The sequence below is a fragment of the Anomalospiza imberbis genome, chromosome 7, assembly GCF_031753505.1.
Source record: "Anomalospiza imberbis isolate Cuckoo-Finch-1a 21T00152 chromosome 7, ASM3175350v1, whole genome shotgun sequence".
NCBI lineage: Eukaryota > Metazoa > Chordata > Aves > Passeriformes > Viduidae > Anomalospiza > Anomalospiza imberbis.
The window spans coordinates 6826022-6847906 of NC_089687.1; the positions used below are offsets into that span (position 1 = coordinate 6826022).

General features: G+C 38.9%; 1 protein-coding gene across 2 annotated transcripts in view; it reads left to right on the forward strand.

Annotated features, from left to right (window-relative positions):
- Positions 1 to 21885, forward strand: part of TMEM163 (transmembrane protein 163) — an 87924-nt gene that overhangs the window by 32123 nt on the left and 33916 nt on the right. For both annotated transcript variants that reach the window (XM_068195213.1, XM_068195214.1), the window contains one exon: positions 21311 to 21354. In XM_068195213.1, coding sequence (XP_068051314.1) covers positions 21311 to 21354 — 44 coding nt within the window. The remainder of the gene's footprint in view (positions 1 to 21310; positions 21355 to 21885) is intronic.

Consider the following 21885-nt stretch of genomic DNA (forward strand, 5'->3'; position numbering starts at 1 on the left):
CTGAAACTTCAAACACACTTGGCTGTTTCTGCTGCTGTCCAACGTGCTGCAAATGCTTGACTCAGCAGCAAACAGGGCTGTGCTCTGCAGCTGCCAGCTTTGATCCATCCTTTCTCTGGACAGCTGCCTGAGGTATCATTTTGCTGGTCTCAGTTGCATCAAATCATGTTGCCTGCACATTGCTGCTCAGATTTTGGGTGTGAGAGATCCTGGAACAGACCTGGCATTTCTATGCCTTGGAAATAATGGAGGAGGGTATGGCAGCCACCAGCTGGAACAGCCAGGAGCAGCAGCCAGAGCTCTGTGCCATGTTTTGGTTAGCTGGGAGTAGGTGAAGGAAGAAAACTCTGCTGCTGCTAGGATAAGTCTGACAGCTCCTTCCTCCTGTTTCATCCTTTCTGGCTACAGATGTCGAATTTGTCAAGGAAGATGCAGTTTGGGGGAGATTCACTGGTTTTAGATGCAATCTCTGGGTGGACTTGGAGAAACTCAAACCCCAGATCTAGGCAGCTCTTGTGTCAGCTGGTCACACGAGTACCCAGCAACTGCAGTTTAACTGTGTGAGGGAAAGAAAGGAACTGAAAGAAGGTCTGTAAGAATGAGCAGTTACCAATGCAAGGCTGGAAAAAGAAGGTTTATCCAAGCACATACTGACTGATAGTGCTTGTTTATTACCACATGTCCAGCTTTAATGAAGGCGGTAGTTCAACCTTTCTTGTTCAGCCCATTTGACCAGTAGATTGAGTCATTTTGATACTTTTATTTATGTGGTATTGCAAAAAGCATGTAGGCAGCAAGAGTGTGTAAGAAACTCGTGCCCTCCAAATCCTGGAAATACTGATAAAGGTGTAACCTTGCCCAAATACATCAGAATCCTCAAATTTTAATTCATCTGCCACAGAGTTTTGATCATATGCAGAAGTTAGCATGCACTTCTTAGTAGCAGTAACCATGTTGTGTGAAAAGGGATTGTCAAAATACATATTATTTACCAGGACATGAGCTGTTCTGGCAGAATGAATCCTGTTAGCATCATATGAATCTATCCTTAGTGTAGCCCATGTTAATACTTTTTTTAGGTCTGGCAGAAAGGGCTGCAGGCTTCAAAAGCACCATCATGTAGAATCATAAGACTGCCACAAACAGCATTTCATTAGTAAGGAAGTGGCAAATTCATCTTGCCTGAATTTCATGTCAGGATGAAACATTACAGGTAAAGCTTACAGATTAATAAGTTCCTAGTAGGGAGCTTTATGAGGGAAAATTCCCAAGAAAGTGTTTCTGTTCAGGAAGAGACTGCATGGAAAATTGGCTGCAATCAAGAATTGGTTCTTGGTCATTAAAAATGCAGAAATCCCTCCTGTGTCTGCCCTTAGCTCTGCTAGCAGAATGAAAAAGAAGGAAATTCCCACAGCTAATAAATGACACATGGCTATTAGACATCACACTTCTTTTTATGTCTGTTTACAAATCTGTCAAGGAGTTGCTTAAACACACTTTTTAGTGAAATAATGTTATTTAAAGTCCTGTCTGGTTGGGTTTGAAGTCTGGTAGACCTCGGGTATCTGTTACCCAAAGCAAATAACACAAGTAGGTTGTTACACCTGGAATGTCATGGTTGAAGGATTCCAGAGCATCTGTGGGGCATTCCCATATTAGTCTCCATGTAACATTCCAGGTTTTTTAGAGAAATCTCAGAATTTCTTTTTTTTCTTCCCTCTTCTATGTATTTTTCATATGCTGAAAACCTACTGAGGATAATTAGCAAGTAAACCTCTGAAAAATTATCTAATTAATGGGAAATTGGAGTCATGCAGCTTGGCTCTAGAGTTGAAAGGAACATATGTGTCTGTGTGCACAATGGCCCTGTGTTCTTTCCTTAAAGGATTTCAGGGATGTAAAGTGATAGCTTGGGAAGGCTCTAAATATTTTCAGAATTAACCTATAATCTACTAAAATAATGAGAGAGTGTGCTACAGATAAGAATTTGGGTAATCTTACTTAATTTAAGGGAGATATTGGATGTGGGGGAAATTGCTAGTTTCTGTGTGGTAGTTTACAGAATCAGGACTTCCACTTCATACTTATTTATTGGTGACATTCAACAGGATCCTTTCTTTAATGCTTATTATGACTGAATGACTTTTTTTTTGCCATCGTATATAAGAGCAGCAAATTTTGTGCCATCTTATGTGGCAAAAATTGCTATGCTCATAAGCTTGATATTTTCTATCAAAATTAATAGGAAGAAAATATAGTATTGTGTTTCAAGATTGTATTAGTTTGCTTAATAAAAGTCTTTATTTCAGTGCTAATAACCGATTTGGTCATACAGATTGAGTCCTGGGAGAGTAAACTGAAATCTGCAGCTCCAGCCCTGCACGTGTTTCCTTTTGTGACTCGCACGTTTGGGGTGGGTGTGGGTTTTAATTGCAAATGGGAGAACCCTCGTTGGATGGAAACCGGGCGTTGCAATTCGGCTTTAGAACAACCCCTTGGCTTTTTGAAGCCAAACCTCACCGTGGCACAGGCAGAGGCCCCCACACTGTTCCAAGAGCAGGCAAGGGCTGGATCTGATGCAGAGGCACATCCTCTCTGTTCCAGAAGGAGCAAGTGTTGATTGAACACATTTGCTGAACATCCCTTGAGCCCTGCAGCTCTGTTCCTAGCACTTGCCTTTGCTCTGGAGGGAGCTGATTAACTCTATTTAAATGCTACAGCAGCCACCAAAAGTGGGCCTGAAAGAAAAATGAAAAGATGAAATATCTATCTGCCTTTCTATAAATAAAATGCAGGGAATGATTAAAGATGAGTCTGACCTTATTTAATGCCTTCCCTTATAGGTCTTTACAACATTGCTGTGTTATTTGCCAAAAAAAAAACAAACAAACCCTGCTCCCCAGGGTCATCTGATTCTGCAATATGTGTATATAAGTAATAAAAAGTATAAATATGTGTTATCTGACCACAGTAGAAGCTCCATGGAACAGGACAGAAAGCTCACACAAGAGGCTGGTTTCTGTTGTGGGTGGTTTTACTTTATAATACCTACTGCCTTGAATGTCTTCATAGGCCTTTGCAGTGAAAACCTGATTTTTTTAAAAGGCTGGCTCTTCTTTTTTTTCTCTTTGTTTGCATATCTGTTCTTAAATTATTTTAATCAAACAGAAAACCAGAACGATTTAATTTATTTCTAGGTTTGTCTCAAATACTTTTATGAATGCAGAATTAAAAATAATGGAATCACTGTTACAAGTTTCCAAGTACATGCTTTGAAACTCACCTAGAGACACATGGGAGTGTTATTATCCTAAAAAATCTGTTCAGTGTTTATGATTAATATCCAAAAGGAATTAAAAAAAAAGAGATCCAAACCTGTTAATTGGAAATCTCCACAAAATATTCACTTTAGTATATTGAGACATTTGAAAAAAAAAATTATTTTACACACTTTAGGTTTCTTAGTTGTAAATAGATTATTGTGAAAGCCTTGCTTTCTGATACACCTGAATTTTTAAGGAGTGAAAATTAGTTGAAACTGCTTGTCTGTGCTCAAGATACAGAACTCCTTACTATGCTTCTTCTCATAAAAATATTAACAGTTTTTCTGGTTTGCACTGTTGAGATTCTTCAGTGTTCAGTGTATAACAGCATGACTGATCTGTGTAATATTTCTTCCTCTAATAAAACTAAGAGGAATCCTGCCCCCATTCCACAAACAATAGCTGCATGAGATATATTCAAGATTTATGTTCATTTATCCAATATTTAAAGTGAGAGCAATTCCCAGCATGGGGAGATGTCAGTGTTGTCATGGCAACAGATGAAGATGTGGCAGGATGGATGAAGCAGGTCTCAGCCTTGCCCAAGCTGGAGCCAAACCTCACCTGTGGCTTTGAGCCTCTCACCTCAGGAGCCGAGCTGTGTTGCTCTCGCTGTGGGAGGTGGGAAAAGGCGTAGCTGGCCTTGGGGGGTGAGTGTGGAGAGGTTTTTTTAAGCCTCCACACAATTCCCCTTGTTCTCCCCCATTTGAAGCGTTTTCTGCTGGTGACACACGGCTGAACGGGGATCTGCTGGTGATGGCTGCTTACAGGTGTGACTGTTCCTGTCTTTGATGGCTTAGGCCAGCTCTACTTCTTCCATTCTGCGTTTCCACAAATGTCCCAAATGCCATCTCTGTCAGCTCAGTTTGGTTTACCTTCCCTCCTCCCAATGCATGTGTGGTTGTGCCTACGCACACATGGAAAACACATGGAAGCATTTGTTTAGCACCTTTCCTGAGCTATACTGTCCTTTTCTTTAGCTGGAAGATGTAAACAAGTGGCTAGTTTGCATTTGATTCCATGTGAATTCTGCTTTGTACTTCCTTACAGCTTCTCAAATCCTCAGTTACACCTAGGGGCTGAGGGAGTGGTTTTGGCCAGTTGTTTTTACTGTTTTTCAGTACTTGAGCAGCTTAAGGGATGGTGCTTGTTCTGCAGTAGTTCCAAAAGAAGCCAAAGGAAAAATAAGAATAGACATTTGTGTAATTTTCACATTCTGATAATGGAGTTATGTGTCACAAGAAACACATTGCACTAAAATCTATTACAGAGGGGATCTGCATCTTTAAAGTAACATCAAGGTATACCATTAATTGACCAAACTCTAGGAAATCACCTCATCTCTGCAGGACTTGATGTGCGGACACTCCTCTGTCTTTTAAAGTTTATAATGATCTGTACAAACCCGTGTAATGACATTTTACAGGGTTTCCTTTGGTGCTGTTTCTAGATATTTTTATTCACACAATATTTCAATCTAGTTGTAAAATAAAAGGTGAGTTGCAAATTGTTCTTCGAGTTACTTTAGGGTTTCTTTAAGAAAAAAAGGAAGTTTTCATTATCCTTGCTGTGATAAACCTTTACACGGATTCTTAAGCAGTTCTTTTGAAGTTTAAGGATGAACCAGTACCTTACTGATGTGCTTTGTTTTAACAGTTGTTTTGCCTATGGATCAGAACTTGCTCACAGAGTTAATTTTATAAGCAGTTGAAAATGTTCTTGGAATGGAACTGTACAAATTTAAAGTGGTGCTGAGAGGAAACAGATGCTGTACCTCCATTTCAGGTCAGCTGCCAGAGATTTAAAAAAAATTTAACACCAGCAGAGTTTTTTACTTTTTTGACAGTTCGTCTGAACATCACAGAGTGTTTAAGGCTCAGCCCCTGACTATTATCAGATCCAAATTTGCAAATAATCAAAGTGACTTTAATTAGCCTTTTCTTAAGGTGTAAGAATCTGAATCTGGTTATTGCTGAATGCCAATTCAGACTTCTATCTAAATCTGCCAAACTAGTTGTATCAATAAATGATAAAGACTGTATTTTAGATAGGTGGAAACTGAATTATATAGGGCAACTAGTTTGGCACAACCAGGCAATCTGAATGCATGTGAAATATCTAATATTACTGGGTATTTATAAACTTGTTTCCATTTGTCTGTGCATATATTCTTCTAGCTGTCTCAATGAACTTTTCTTTCTGGGACTGCTCTCAATGGCACCTGTAATGAAATTAATTATCTGGCCTGTGTTCAGTACTGCAGTTCCCAAATGCCAACCCCTGTTTTTACAATTTCTTTCACTGTAGAATAGAAGAATTCATTGATCCCATTTGTATCAGTATAAAGCTGCAGACTTTTAATCCTGAATTTGTTAAAGAACATCAAAGATATGGATCAAATAATTACTGCTTCTTGTTGTTCCATGACATGACATAATAGCAGAAATAATTGAGAGAATAATTTGTATTAAAAATATATATCATGAACAAAGATAATTTGCAATTTTATTTAAAGTTCTTGCCATCACATTTACTTAATAACTCTTGATAAGCACTTTTTACTTCTTTATTGTATTTGCTTTTGAGTAAATGCTTCATTTGCAGCAAAAGCAATGACTGGTCAAAAGTCATTACCCAGTTCTTAAGGAAGTGGCTTATTTTGGAGCCTACTTCATCAGTATCACACCCCAACAAGTCATTATCTATTGAGACTCTGATATTGAAAATATTTCCAATTAAATTAGTGTTAATGCAAGTGTTCTGCAAATGCATCTGAGTCAGTGATTATCAGATCTCTGCTCAGATAACCAGTGAGGTCCCAGCTGTGGGCTGGTGCTGTGTCACTGTGAGAGGAGGTCTGAGCCACCTCAGCACAGGGGAGCCAGCCCTGGACAGTGTGGGTGCCAGTCAGAGTCATGGGAAGGAGATGTTTGAGCTACTAATGGGCAAGATAAATTTTATAAATAATTGTAATTGTACAAGAACAGGAGAACACAGTTATTTCCCTTCTAGGCAGGAAATTAGAAGAATATTAAAAGCCGTGCCAGTGAGTGAGTTTGCTCATAATTCCCACTGTGAAGTTTGTAACCTGTTGATTTTGTTAAATCAAAGCTCAACTCTAACAGTAAAATCAGGTAGGAATCAGTGTTGGCTTTAAGACACAGCTGGCCAGGTAGGGATGTGTCATTTTGTTCCTGTTAAAACAAAAACAAATTCCAAAGAAGTCTTCTATACAAAAGAGGGATGCTTTTGCTGTGCATTCCTGGGAAGATCATGCATGTGAAGGAAGAAAATGAAAAAAAGTAAATAAATGGAATCTTTAGAGTAGGATTTAGTCTTTTGATCCTTTCCTCCTCTGAATTTTCCTTGTTGTGACTGGGATCCATCAGACCACGATCAGGACTTTGATTGCATCAGTTTGGAATGCAGAAAGTGAACTGTCATTCCAAGAGCTCATTTGTGTACCAGGGTTTTGGATGACATAGCTGGGGGAGCTGTGCCCCAGGATCCCTCCCGTACAGTCTTGTGGCTGTTAACTCAAAATGGAGTGCAGTGCTAAATGCAGAAAGTGGGCTTGTAGTGTACCTAGTGACTGATCCTGAACCACGGCCCTTGGTTTTTTGTCATATATTTATAAAAAGTGCACAGGAGGCCAGAAATAAGTAATTATTTTATTTGAAATGATGAGCCTATAGATAAATGCATATTATAAAGATTGCTTTCTGTGTCATAAGAGCTTTCTGACACATGGGAGATTGCAAATCCATTTTACAAACATTATTAGAACTGTGTGTCTGCACTGTGCATGTTCAGAGTGATCACCTCCTTTCCTGTACAAGGATAAATTCTTGCTGCAGAAGAACTTTCAGATTTGTTCTTAAGCCCTTTCAAGACTTTATGTGTGAACTGTGACTAATCTCATGGCTTCCATCTGGAGCAGCTGTGTCATTCCTACTTCCTACCCCAGAGGAGTCTCAGCTCTAGCTCTGAATCAGTTTTTTTCTCTCTGGAGATTCTTTTCAATTGCCTTTTCTCTATTTTATTTTTTGACAGAATGAAATAGTGTATGGCAGCATATTTTTTAAGAGATAGTATGCAGAAGGAAGTAATCAGGATGCTTAAGAAGCTGTTAAAAATTCTCATTTGAAGAAAGGATATTATCATTCAACATTGCAAACCTATATTTGCAAAATAATGTTTTCACTTGTAAGTATTCTTTTATCCAGCACTATCATTGATCAAGTTATCTCCATGGAAATTTTTAGACTTTACTACACTCTATTCAAAATGGGAACTTCTAAATTTCAGCTGAGTGTTACAAACACAGAGAATTGCATGAAGATAAGATAATCAAGTAGTATAAATAAACAAGCATATGTGAGGAACTTGGTGTAAATTTACACATCTGAGACTCTGCACTGGTACTGCTGTGTATACAGTCAAGTTACCATGAAATACAGAGCAAGGTGAATTCAGAGTACTCTGGAACTCACTGTAATTCTCTTTGCATGGGTGACAAAAAGTAACTTGTTCTTTCTTCCTTTCAAAAGTAAGCCGCTATTAACATAATAATATCGTCTACTTCTTTTGAATGTTGCAACAGTCTCTCCTCAGGGGTAGAGGGAAAATATTTGTTAGACTCTTCTATAACAAGGCTACAAAAATAGCTAATTTGTGTGCCTGCACGCATTAACTTCAAATCATTTGCATTCCTTTTACTCTGCTGATTTTTATGTTCTTGATTTGTCTCTTAAAGTGGCTGAAGGAACTTGCTGCAGTGTCTTTTGTGCTGCTGCAAAGCAGACTTAGCATTGCCTTATGGCCCTGACCACCAGGCAGCTGGAAGGATGAGTAAGAGCAACCCAGGGAAAACAATACAATAACTTGTAAACTGAGAAGGATGTCTCACCTGTGGGGGAGGCTGGGGGGTCATCCAGAGCAGTGGCTGAGCTCACATAGAGCTGTCAGCGAATATGAAATACCTGTTTTGGCTGGGAAGGCTTGGCAGAAGGAGCGTGTCTTCCCCAGCAGGCAGCAGGGGAGGGAAATGCAGGCTGGGATCCATCACCAAGGGCAGCGGAGTTTCTCTCATCTGGGGACCCGGGCTGGGGCTGCACGGGGCCATCGGGCCGAGGAGGTTTAAAGCCTCGCCTTGCAAGGAAGGAAAACATCAAGTTGGCACAGTGGGAATGGGGAGCAAGGCACCTTTGCTCGATCTGCAGTGCTGCAGCAGTGTTGCAATCGCGGGCATCCCAAACGCTGCCTCTTCTTCGGAATTAATCTGAGCTTCGAGGGTCAGGATTGGTGACCACAAATCCAGACCACTGGGTTTTTTGTAAATACAAGCCCAGCATTCTGGTGTTAGTAATTATAGGTTTCTCGCTTTTTTAAACCAGCAAGTGTTTTCAACATGATTTAGAAATGAAATAAAAAAACCCAACCCAAACCCATCATTACTGATATGTGGAGCCAGAGAGTGAGTAGATACTGGCTGATCTCTGAAAGGAGAGCAAATGAAGATCTCAGAATGATAAAAATGTGTGTGTGTTCCTGTCTGTGTGTTTGTTTTTTTTTGGGTTTTTTTTTGGTTTTTTTTGCTTTTAATAATCTGAAAAGATGTTTTAAAGAATATAGTGTTGCCAAAATTTTTTAAAACTTTTGCTGTCTGATGATTGTAGAAAACATTTTAACTCATTTCAAGTTACATCCATTTTCAGAACGCCAACTGCAGAAATCTTGAAACTGGATTTTCAGAGACTATGCTTATCATTTCAGAAAAATTAAGTCAGGATATTTTGGATGATTCCAGAGATTGTTGGTGCTTAGTGTCTTCCACTGAAAAGTCATTAGGACTCCAAGTGAAGTGCATATCAGCCATGCTTTAAACATTCCCTGTATACTGATCCATAACATTTTCATCTTAGTTTTGAAGGCTGCACAACAGGAAAGAAAAGCAAAAAGATCAACAGCAGAAGTCCTTTGTATGTTAAAAAAATATGTATATGCTGCTTGACATAACAGGTTTTATCCTGGGAATATGTTTGTAGGGCTTTCCGAGAGCTTGCTCCTTGGAGTTGTGCATGGAACAGGAAAAATAATGGATGTAGTTTGAGTTTTATTGATGTGATTACATGTTGTAAGTAGCGGTGTACCACCTTGTAATATCTGTCTTATCATCACATTTTTTATGATATTATCTGGACTGTTTTCTGTCCAAATAAATGAAGCTCATCTCATCAGAGAGGATTGCAAGTCTTCTGTTACTTTGATCAGAATTAGCAGAAGATGTGTCAAGCCAATTACTCTAAAATTGGGCAGATGCAGAGCAGTGTGGTATGTCAATCACTTAGGGGGTTTTCTTTTAGTTTTACATCTCTGGCTCTGTCAGGGAAGCTCTTCCCTGTCTTTGAATTGCTGGATATGATCTCCTATTGCTGCCTCTTGTCAAGACCATGCAATTGGAAGAGAACTGCAGCAGCTGTAAAATGTTGTGAGACACTTTATTTAGAATTACCACATTTAAAAGCTACTAACAGGGCTTGTTTAAACAAACACAGAACAAAGGACATTTGCTGGTAAGGCTCATATTTCATTTTAATTTTTGTTTAATGACTTGGAGCTCACAGCTGATGTGATACATTGGGTTTGCTCTTGGGCTGTAGACCAAGCCTGAGTGCAGAGCTATTTTATGTGTGTCTGTGGCATCCTTGCTGTCAGAGCATCCCCGTGCTACAGCGCTGAAGCAGGATTGATGACAGGGTTCTTTATTGCAGCCCTTAGCAATAGATTGTGGAGATTAACACGTTGTCTGAGCAAGAGATTTGTCTGAAGGGCCTGCAATTCCTCCCTACAGTTACATGCAACAGAGAACCAGCAGACAGTTGCTCCTCTCCCCAGAAGGTTTGTTTATATTTCAGCTTAGAAAGAGAAAAGATTGCGCAAAGGATTTATTTTTTCTATTTTTCTTTTTGACTTTTGATCTGTTTAGCAGAATTGTTTGTGTTCAGAACTTGACTGTTTAATTAAATTTGTGCAAGAAGGGTGAATTTTCATTTCTTGGTGGTTTTTATTAATGGAGTATTAGTAATCCACTTCAAACTTGAAGATTTCCTGGCATTCCAGAGCTGTATAAGAAGTAGAGCCAGGGTCTGCTATCTTTTAATTGATGAGTTGAAATCAGTCCATTTTACTTGAATTACCTGGACTATTTCACTGCTTTGTGCAAATAACATAATTTTCCCTATCCGAGGTGGAAATGTTAGTTTAATGTTGCTTTGATCATGACCCATTATAAAATATAAGGAAATAAGTGATAAAATCTGCCATTTGGTCTAACTGAATGAAAAAAGCAGCATTTTCAGTCATCTCTTTATTTCAAGTTATCTGACCACAGAAATGAGTCCTTAGTCAGTTCTTAGTTCTTTATCACAATCTAAGTGATAAACTGCCACAGATTATCTGACAATACAGTAAATGTAAATAAATATTGATAGGACAGTACTGAGATTAAAGTATGAATAAACTTGCTGATTCAGAGTGACCATTGTTGCTTTGGCGTTTTGTAGGTTTCTTAGCAAAATGGACCAGTAAAATTTATTGTAATTGTGATATTTTTCCAACTTGCCTTCTGTTCCAAAATATCTGTTACTTTATTCCAATATAATCCTTCCAGGTGTGAATTTTGGTGCTTTGTCAAATGTGCCTCATAAAGAAATTCTTGAACATACTGACCAGTAAAGAGACGTCAAGTGATTTTACATTTTTAAAACTGCAGATTCTTATAGTGTGGGAACACCTCTGTGAGAGTTTTAGTAGTTTATGATGTTAAATGGCAGAAATGGAACTCTCACTTGTTAAAACTGAAGATTAACTAGAAGGATTTAACAGGGTATGGAACAGTTTGAAGAAGTATGTGGAGGTCCTTAGCATGGTGTGCTGTGTGCTTAAGTTCTGAGAACAAGTCCTCAGGCTCCTACATACCACAAGTGGGCTGGAGAAGTCTGGTCAGATGTCCTTTCTCACAGTCAGTTGAGGTATCTAAATCTTTTCACATCAAAAAGCCACTTTAAACTGGAATTCTGTTTAGACATGTATGTATCACCAGGTTTTAAAGTTTCCCCAGGAAGTCGCTGAGCTGTCTGGGATGGTGCATTCCTAATCTCCCTTTATAAAAGGAAAATCTCTAAGATTGTGCTGTATTCTGGCAGCCTGCTTAATTGTACTTGGCAGCTTATTTTGGCTCTGGAGCTGCTCACCAGCCTTCTAATTAAATAGGGGTGCCCTGATATGTGTCTTGTCTCTGAAATCGATAGGGATGATGAAAAGGGCTGTGAAGGCAACTAATTATCTCTCAACAACCAATGCTTTTCAGTTTGGATCTTTTCTGGTTTTCATATTTCTAAGTTCATTAAAATGCTCGGAGAACAAACATTTAGTATGAGATGAAATTTTATGAGTGTGAATTTCTTCTGGCCTTGTGCTCACACACCTTGTTCCATTCGTTCAGGAGAGCCATACACAGAGAAATAAATATAAATATATTTTATATATAATATCAATCTCCAGCTTTGGTTTTGGTCAGGTGTGCATGGGCTCCAACCAGGAGCAGCCTTAGGTCTCTAAATCCCAAATGTAGACGTGAAGAGAATTTATTCTATTTCTGTTTATCTTCCTCAAGAACAGCATTGCAAGACAACCACCTGTGAGTTAAGGGAGGAACCAGACAAGAATATCAAGGAAAATGCCACTCAAATATCTTCCTTTAGCTTCATAAAAAAATGGAACACAGATAGGTGGTTATACTAGAAATGGTTTTTAAAAAAAGTTTCAGCCTGCCTCTATGTTCTCAGATGCCTGACTTTGAATGTAATTTTTAATAGCTCTCTCTTATAATTTTTTTGGGTGTATTCATTATTTGGTGTCCAGCTGACAGTTTTGTATGGACTCATTTTTCTCTGTTCCAAATTCAGAACTTTTCAAAGGGAGCTAAAATGAGGGATGCTTAAAATAGTCACCTTTGCATTCGTGGCTTCACTGCATTTGTGTTCTAGAGGTTTCAGCAGGACAGAACCAAGCTTTAAAACCTATCAGTGGGGGTGCACAAGTCATATCAGTTTCAGTAATTATAATTAGAGTATACTAATGCAAGTTAAGGGACAATGCAAAATCATTTTCAAATGAATATTCTTTTTCAGCACTTGATACACTTCTGAAGACGTGCTGTATTTCTCTATAGAAGGAAAACTGCTTTGATTTTCAGAAGCCTGTTCAAATACTTTTAGTATAAAAATAGTCTCTCACAACTGTTGAGCTGTGGAAATGCCATAAAGCTCCTCCAGATTGTTTCTAATTGGGGTAATTTTCCATGGGTAAAGTTTGCAGTTCTAAAAGTGAAGGCTTTGACAATGTGAAATATAAAAGGCAGGTCATAGCAGGACACCCTTTATTCAAATAGATAAGATATTGATGGTGCCTGCTGTCACACTTTGCAGAATTACTCCATCTTTTTGTAGGGTAAAATGATTTTCCCTGTGTCTAACCCCCTGGGCTGTGGAAGTCCTTGCACCCTGTTTTAGAGACAGAATCCTAGGAAATGTGGAAGGGTTGGCAGGAGGGTGTGTGGGACTGTGCCCCACCTGGATCTACCTGCCTTTTCACACAGTTACACTCTCTCTTCAGAGTCCAGTCCTTCTGGATTATTAAATTATTCTGGATCCCTGATCTTCAAATATCTCCTCTGGTCCCTGATGCAATTCTGTTTCCTTTCCTCTGAAATAGGAAGACTTTTTTTAAAATTTTTATGTAATTGTAAATATAGTTACATGTCTATAATGACCTCAAAACCCATAACTTCCTCCACACACACACTGAAAGGAAAAGTGAAAATCCATAAAATAAAATAGATTCTAATTCATTTGGAAAACTTTTCATGGTAAATACAAGCTGTTGCAATGCATTTCTTCATTTGATTAGCTGCTTAAAACTTTATTGAAATTCTAGGGGAAATAAAAGAACTTTGATCAAAAAATTTGTATATTCACCTGGAATTTCAGTGGAAGTTTTCCTGTTAGACAAATTTCTGTTTGTTCATAAGTTGAAAATTCATTTATATTGTGTCATGGATTGTAGCTACTAAAAAAGATTTCTTACAGTTCATGTGGGAAAGTGAGAATTTAGCCAGTGCCTTTGTGGACTGGTTTTAAAAGCATACCATGGCTAAAATGTGTTTATTTTCTCTACATTTAAAGGGAAGAGTTGTACTGGAGTAAACTTAAACCACAGGTAGGGTTTTTTTCTTATTTAAGAAATATATCGGAGCTGCAGGATAGTTGCAATTATTCTAGAAATATAGATATACTTCTAGAATGTGATATAAGACAAAGCTAACTAAATCCTCTCTTGGTCTGCATCCTCCATGTTGCACTTCTCTCAGCCAGTTTATATGGAGCAGAGCTTAGATTGCAGTGTGATTCCAGGTATTTAAAACTGGGTTGTGTCTGTCTGGCTGCTGCTCTTAATTGTTTTTATTTTTTTTAAACAGCAGCACTGATTTGTTTTAGTGCTCTTGATTTCTAAAACACCCCAACTTGCTCACAGTCAAGTCTGAAATAGTAGCATGAAAATAGAGAGCAAAAATAAATAAAAAATACCCTGAATCTAGAACTTTGGCACTTGGACATTTCTGATATATTTTTTTCTAGTCTAAATCTGGCAGACTTCAAATTGAGCACCTTTTTAAAATGAAACCAGCAGGCTTCTTTACAGACAAACAACCCTGCCAGGGGCAGGGGATGCAGTTCTCACTGATTATGCTCTTTCTTGGAAGTGTGCTATGCTTCTAAATAAAAGTTATTAACAATATTTTTTTCTTACAGACACCAATACACAGTCAGTAGCACAGCCAATTATATTCATCCATTTATTGTTGGCTGTGCTGCAGTTACCCTGAATCCTTGCATATAAATTCTATGTTAATACATCTGAGCTTTTGTACAATATCTCTCTTTAATTATCTTTTTGAAAGGATCTCTTCATCTTTCTAATGTGACCACAGGACAGGAACTTACCAGAACCTGAGAATAATGGCACTGTTTCATCTCTTTGATTAACAATTCAAAACCTTCAGTGATTGGTAAAAATGTTTAATCTGTGTCCTAGCTGTTACAGGTTTGAGGATGCATTTATAAAACATGAGTTGGTTGAACCCTATGAAGATTCCAGAGACCCTTTAGGTCAGATAAGGGTTTTCACCTCAGTGTCCTGGCTTATTTTGTTAATTTTGTTTTAAATCAACTGGTCAGACTCCCAAAACCAGGTTATTTTCTTTTGTGCTGAGTAGAATGCCTCTCTTGCCTCCAGTCAGTGAAACAAAAATTGGGAGAAATTTTGTGTTTGGAGAGTCTCTCAGGTCATTAAATCTATATAACCCTTGTCTGAAAACAGCGAGTTATAAATCTTGGCCAGAGGGCTTTAGAAACAGCTGTTAAGTGTTTCTGATGTCACCCAACATCTGTGGTAATTTGTGGCTTTTTTAGCCAAGGTACCACTTCCTTGTCCCAGTTCAGGGTCAAAGAGCTTCCTTTGGTTTTGGAAGCTCACTCCAGGCTTGAAATTACAAAGCTTCTGGATTGTAGGCATAAGCTGCAAAATCCTCCCTGGTAAATGTTCAGTTACAAGCACTTGCAACATTCTAGGCCATTTCAGTTGTTATATTAGGAGTTGGGGCATCAATAATACATAGTTTCATTAAAAGACAATGTGCTTTAATGTCATTGCAGTGAGTTATTTTAGGCATTTCAAGTGACCCCATTTGAAATACAACAGATGAAAGTATGCACCTGTATAGTCAGTTGCAGAGAGTTTGCACCATGTATCTATCTGGTTTTTTATAGACCTAAAAGTTTCATTATTTCTATTCTGAAATGCCGACATATGCATTTAGTAACCTGATAAAGCTCAACTGGAGCTGTAACATATGGGACCTCCTTTAGCTCCGGCCCCCTGGAAAGCCAAAACGAAACAAAAAGACCAAGTCCTCCTTTGCTCTGATTTATTTGTGTTCTCTTTTTTTTTTTTTTTTTGAGATGATCTTGTTTGAAAACAGAAGGTTGGCACCTGAGAGAGGAAGCATGGGCGTGTGTGAAGCAGTGGGATGCCAGACAGGAGGGATCCTGCTCTCTCCTGTGCTTTGCAGAGCACTTGCACATGCTGGAATATTGCTGGAATATTGCTCCTGAGCAGCTCTGGAAATTACTGCTAACTCCTCCTGATGGGAGTTGCCTGATTTCTGGCTTTACAAACAGCTTTCCCTAAAGAAATGGTTCCTGGTGTTCATCTCTAGCAATGCTGGGAAAGAGTGCCACAGAAAATGGACAGCTCTGCTATAGCTGGCTGACCATTTATCTATTTATTAGTGCTCTACTCACTGAAGGGTGGCAGGGAAAGCTTGCTGTACATAGAAGATATTTCAGTAGCTGTTAAAAGATATCCCAGACATTTTTTTTCTTTCTTTTTCTGAAATCAGGGACAGATTTACTGTCAATGTCTGTGTGTCTCTGTCATTCAGGGGCTTTCTACCAGGCTTCTTTAGATCACTGCTATGCTCAGTTTGCTGTGTATTGCAGCTGGGTCACTGTGTTCTCCACAAGGCATGATGAAAAAACAAATGTTTTCATCATTTGGAAAGTCACCCCTTGCTTTCTGTAGTAGGATTATTTCAGAGTTCAGGATTGGGCAGTCCTGTGGGTTTGCCCACTCTGGCCCATTTGTGGGACATGCCAAGGGAGGTCTGGCTGTCTTTTGGTGGCAAAAGGGGAAGCGGAAACAAATAAAACAGAAGTGAATCTGCAGCCTAAGTGAGGTCTGGTTCTGGACTGTTTTGCCATTCTTGGTTCTTTGTTACTATTGCTGAGCACCATGGTATAATGGATAATCAGTTTCAAATGGAAACAAAAAACATGTAAGCAAAGGGAGATAGGGGAGAACTGGTGTTTCTTTTCAAGATCCACAAAACAGGTGTTAAAAACTTCTATAATTGAAACATTGGAAAATGAACCACTTAATAAAGAAAATACTGAAATCAGCAATAATAATAATAATAGTAATATACAATGTTAAATATGTGCTAACATGAATAAAACTGGAAAGAATTGTTTTGATTAAACTCAAGGAAAAACCTTTGAACAAAATCCTGAAACTTTCTTCTTCTATAATAATAATAAATGAGGAATACATTCAACTTATATATGCTATTGCACATTACTGAAGAAAATGAAGTTATAGAAGTTTGTAGCTGCTAAAGATTTGACCATTGCCAAACAAATGAGCAAAATAATTAACTGCATCATAGACAAGGAAAGACAATTATTCCTGGAAGGTTTTACTACTGCCAATAGCAAAATTTCTTGCCTTACTGAATCTGCAAAGATTTTTTTCAGGATGCCTTGAGGATTTTTTCTGGTTTCTTGGCCTGAGCGTGATGCCCCAGGCAGTGGCAGAGCTGAAGAGTTGGTGTCTGGCTCTGATGTCTGGCTCTAGAGCCTCGTTCACTCAGTTCCCAGAGCTGAACTTCCCCAAGGACTGAAATCTCCCAGGACTCTCCTGCAGTTCATTCTGCACGGCGTTGCCGTGACACCTTCCAGGCAGGTGGAAAAATGAACCCTCTTTGGGACTTCTCTACAACTGATCATGAATTCTAATGAGATGAAGATCCAGATTTGATGTGCATGAAGTTTAGGCTTCACTTGGTGGATACATCCCAGTGTAATGGTACTGAGCAGGAATGAGGGCCTTTAAATGGTGCAATATAAACGGAGAAAATGAGCCAAAGCTTTTGTATAGATAATGTTTTTACACTTTTTCCAATTACTTTGGGATGGAAAACTGGATCTAGAAGGATGACACTGATGAATAGCTCTGGATTTACCCATGAAGATAAGATATCTGGCAGACTTGTGTCTGAGATACTGCATGTGTGGCAGCCATTTGTAGATGCTGGTTGCAGAAATTTAATGCATGTGCATAAAAATCCTTAAATTTTGCCCTACTAGAATTTTGGGGAAGGGAGAAGGCACCTGAGGCACCTGTTGATTTGGGTCAGTAGCATTTTTAACAAGTATTAGCATTATCAGACATGTCTGTTCTTTTCCTTCAGTTGTTGTGAGGGATTTTTAGGAAATAACTGCTTACTTGTTTTTCTCTGTTTGGAAGGGATTTATTTTGAAATATTTGTTGTAACATTAGTTTTAGATATTTTACCAACACTAGGCAATGACAACAGACTGTATTTCAGTCTAACTTCTGATTCAGCAGAACTTCCAGTTCCTCTTGCTCGTGACTGTACAACCTGCAAGATCTGCATTGTAATATATAGAGACATAAACCCACCACTTTCAGCAGTGTTCACATTGCCTGACTGATTTCTGCCAAGTGCAGGTCATGTGCTTTTGAAGCCTTGGTATTTTATGTGCTGACATCCAAGCGTGTCTTTCAGAAAGTCTAATTTCAAAGCAAACATGATGGAGTGATTGTCCCATCTAGAGGAGCTGCCTAAAAATAATTTTTCCTTTTCTGAGTAGGTAAGAAGAGATTTTTATGACAGATGGAGGAGCAGTTTTTATGTACCATCTCTCATTTGTAGTCAGACTCATCCCAAAAATTTTTGTTTGAAAAACCTGGAGTCAGAGTTAATTTTCTATCCTATTTCTCGTCTCCTAGCTTTGTACAAAAAGGTGCCAGGGAGCCCTCCCAACACAGGGGAGGAAATGAGAGTCCCAGGGTAACTGCAGGGTCCTCACCCTGGAACAAATTTGTGCTGGATTAATCCTGCCAAAGGCTGGTGGCAGACTAGATGTCTGGAAAGTTAAATTGGAACTACTCTGCGGAGTTAAGGCCCCAGTTACATGATTTCTCTCTGAGGCACATGAAACGAATAAAACCCTTATTTTGTCGAAAGTGTGGGAAATAGGCTATTTAAAAAAAAAATTATTTGGAATCATGTTGAAAGGGGCGAAGGAATTCCAGCAAAACCTGACCTACAGGCCAGCAGACTTCACAAACTGATATTGCTGTGCAGGTGGAGACAGAGGGAGATTTGTTGCTTACTGTGCTGGCTCTATTTTTAGCTTCTGACTGCTTGCAAGTTCTGTTTACAAATGTCAGGAAAATGCATTAGGATTATCTGCTTTATTGTAGAGGTAATAAAACGTTGTCCAATTTAGCCAATAGAACAGCTAAAAGCAGGCTCCCACTGTCATGGCAGTGCAGCTGCTAAATGTGGCCTCACAGTGGTTTTCTGCTGCCTGCTCTGTTCTTTCCTCGTTCGTTGTTTGCCACCGTTGTTCTGGCTCAGTATGGAGATTAGGAATCTCTGGGGGTTTTTATTCCCATCTGGGAGTAGCTGAAAATGCACTTTGGGAAGAGGGAAGGTGAGGGATCAGCAGAAGCTCTGTGGTCCATCCCTGCAGAGCCTTCCTGGAGCCCAGCAGTGGCACTGGAGGCATAAGGACCACAAGTATTCCTCTGCCCAGGGCTCTCAAATGCTTGGCTGCTAAGAAATAACCTCCACAAGAGTCCTTTCAGCTCCAGCGTCTGGAGGGGGAACCAGTTGTTTTTAGTGGATGTGGTTGGTCTGGTGCAGCCTGTGTTGGCTGATACCCTGTAATCCAATATTAGACTGCTTTCACTGCCACAGAGACTGGATTCATGGGCAAACATCCTGTTTAAGCTGGGATGACTTACTGGGGGGGCTTTATGACTGTACGTGCCAGCTAGAAGTATTAATGTGCTTGAGTCAGGGCTGAAGGTGCTTTAACGTTGTTATTTGACTCTGAAAGGAAAAGAAATGTGTTGTTTATTCCATTAGAAAACCAGTATGTAAATAAATAATATAGAAATACATCTTTCCAGTGCTTAAAAGGTCTTTATTACCTTTATTATGGCCTTCTGCCACTAAAAGTTAGAGTTGTAGGTTGCCAGTACTAGTCATATTCACTAATTAGCAAAAAGGTTTGAGCAGAGTTGTGACACTGTTAGTTAATACTTGTTTTTCATTGCTGTTTTAGATGGCTCAGGACAAACAGATTGTGTGTTACTGCTGTGATAGAATACATAAAATAAAAATAGTTCTCATGCAGAATTCCCTGTGCTTTAAATATACCAAATATCTCCCTTCAAGCATCCTTAAGGTGTGGAACTGCTATCTGTATGCAGTTCATCACCAGAGAAATTACATATTCATTTTTAAAGGAACCATATAATTAGTTTCAAGTCTGGATCTGAGTTGGGAAAGAAACTGGCAATTTAGTAAAAACAGAGGAGTTAATTCCACTAGAGGGGTAAGCTAGAAATAGGAGTAAATGTGTTGCTTTGAACTGCATCATATGGAAGCAGCAATGACAGGAACATTGCAAGTTTCTATGTACCTGTGAATCCCCATCATTTTTTTTTTTGCAACTTCTGCTGATTTTGAAACTATATGCCTCTAAGGAGGCAGACAATGAAAAATTGATAGGCAATATGTTATTATGCAGTGAAGTGTTGAAATTTGCAGATCGCTGGTAAGTCTGACCAAGAAATATAGCTTCTTTTTTTTACCTAGGGAATGAAGTGTGGGAAATTATGGTTTAAAATGAGAGGGAAATGCAAATCTACACTGTTTCAATACTCTTCAGCTTTGAGAAAATTGGAGTCTGGAGAGGAACCTTGATGACTTTTCTTTGTGTTTTGGCCAAATGTGATGATAAAGTCCAAATATTTGTGACATCTGTTTGCTCGTGACCACACCTAGGTCTTGGATCCATAACAAAAGGGTTTTTTTCCCCAAGAATTTAATTTCTGTTTATCCAGATAAGTGCCACAGAACTGCAGCTTGCTGTTACTGAAAAGAACAGTCAAATCATAGTGTCTCTGTTCTGCCAAGCTGCTCTAATGAACACTGAGAATGATTTATTATGTTTGTCAGCCTGAGACTGACAAAGTCATTGGTGAGTCTGGTTTTTTGGTTCATTTGGTTTTTTCCCTACAAAAATATGTTCTTATTAAGTTAGCTGGTACCTGTTCATATAAAAGTAGTCAAATCAATCCTTGTAGGCTTTATTTCAAGCCCTCTTAATACTGGAGCTGGAGTTCTGTGAGTTTATTCAGGGAGCAGAGGCTCAGGTGGCCCTTCACAAAACACAGCAAGAAGGATGGGGTGCTCAGTGCCTGAGAGCTTGGCTGGGGTTTCTGTGACCCTGAGAGCTGCATTTGGTGAAGTCCTGACTCCAGGAGACTTCTCTTCCTGCCTTCTGCCTGCTGTTGAAGTATTTGTTCTGGTACAGGCCTTCCTAGAATTGGAAACTGAGGTGATGAAATTAGGATGCGAGGAGTGAAATTTTAAAAATTGTAGTTTTTTTTTTTTCCCTAGGTGTTAGCACATTTTCAGTCTTGGTTATTTTTTAGAAGGTACTATGTGGTCAAAACCTGGGCTGCTCAAAACTTTTCCTACTGATATTTTTGTGTTGGAAGCCACTGAAATGATGGGATCTGAAGCATTTCTTGGGGCTGTGTGAGTTACCTTGGGGCTTTTTGCCAAAAAGATGGCACTCAAGAAGTCTCAGTGGGCCTGTGTGGTTTTCTGTCATCCACTTCAGGTGGCCTGAAACTCCTGGCTGGAGCAAGGAGCACTTTGAGATGTGTTAAGTTTTCTGAGAGTTTGATATTGTAGTTTCAAAATGGTTTTGTTCAAATCTAAAACACAGCTTGTTTCATGAGCAGACTTTCTGAATGCTGTTCAATCTCCCCAGCTACAGTTTTGGAAGAAATCTCGTCAGTGTTCTGACCATTTCCTGTAGACATTTTTATGTGTTGGGTCAGGTTGTTCTAGTGGGAATTGGGTGAAAGTAAATCCATATGTTAAAACTGGTTTTGTAGCTCTTGAACAACAGAAAAAGAAAAAAAAATGCAAAGAAAGTTTAAAGTGATTCTGAATAATATTTTCTTTCCTTCAGCTGTCTCCGTAATGAGATACAGTGCATCATCCTTTGGATTTGCTGTAAGTAGAGATACAATTGAAATATTATCTACTCTTTTTTTTCTTTTCCAAGGGCTTTTTCTGAACATGAAATGCTGCATTTTTTCTTATGGTAAGTTCATGCAAAGATGTGCAAGGTCAATAATGGATTAGATAACATATTGTTAAAGTCAAGCATTGGAAAGGGTGGCAAAGATACTCTAATTATACTTTTTCAGTTTCTGCCCATTAAGTCCTATCCTGGTGTTAAACCCCATGCTTATGCCTTATTGTTGATAGATGTTATCCAGCAGATACGGTTTTCTTATACAAAATCTCTCAACTAAACATCAGTTTTGTTGTTGAACTTGAACCAAATTCTGAAGTTCTCTTCTGAACTGTTCCCACTGAAGCTGATGGTAAGACTGCTCTTGACTTTGGGATGACAGCTTTCCTCTCCAGTCCTTGCCATGACTTTCTGGATTAGTGGCAGAGCAAAAAATTCCTAACGACAAGCAATGACTCATATCAAATAATTTATCTTTAGCTTTCAATTTTGAAGGTCGGATTGAC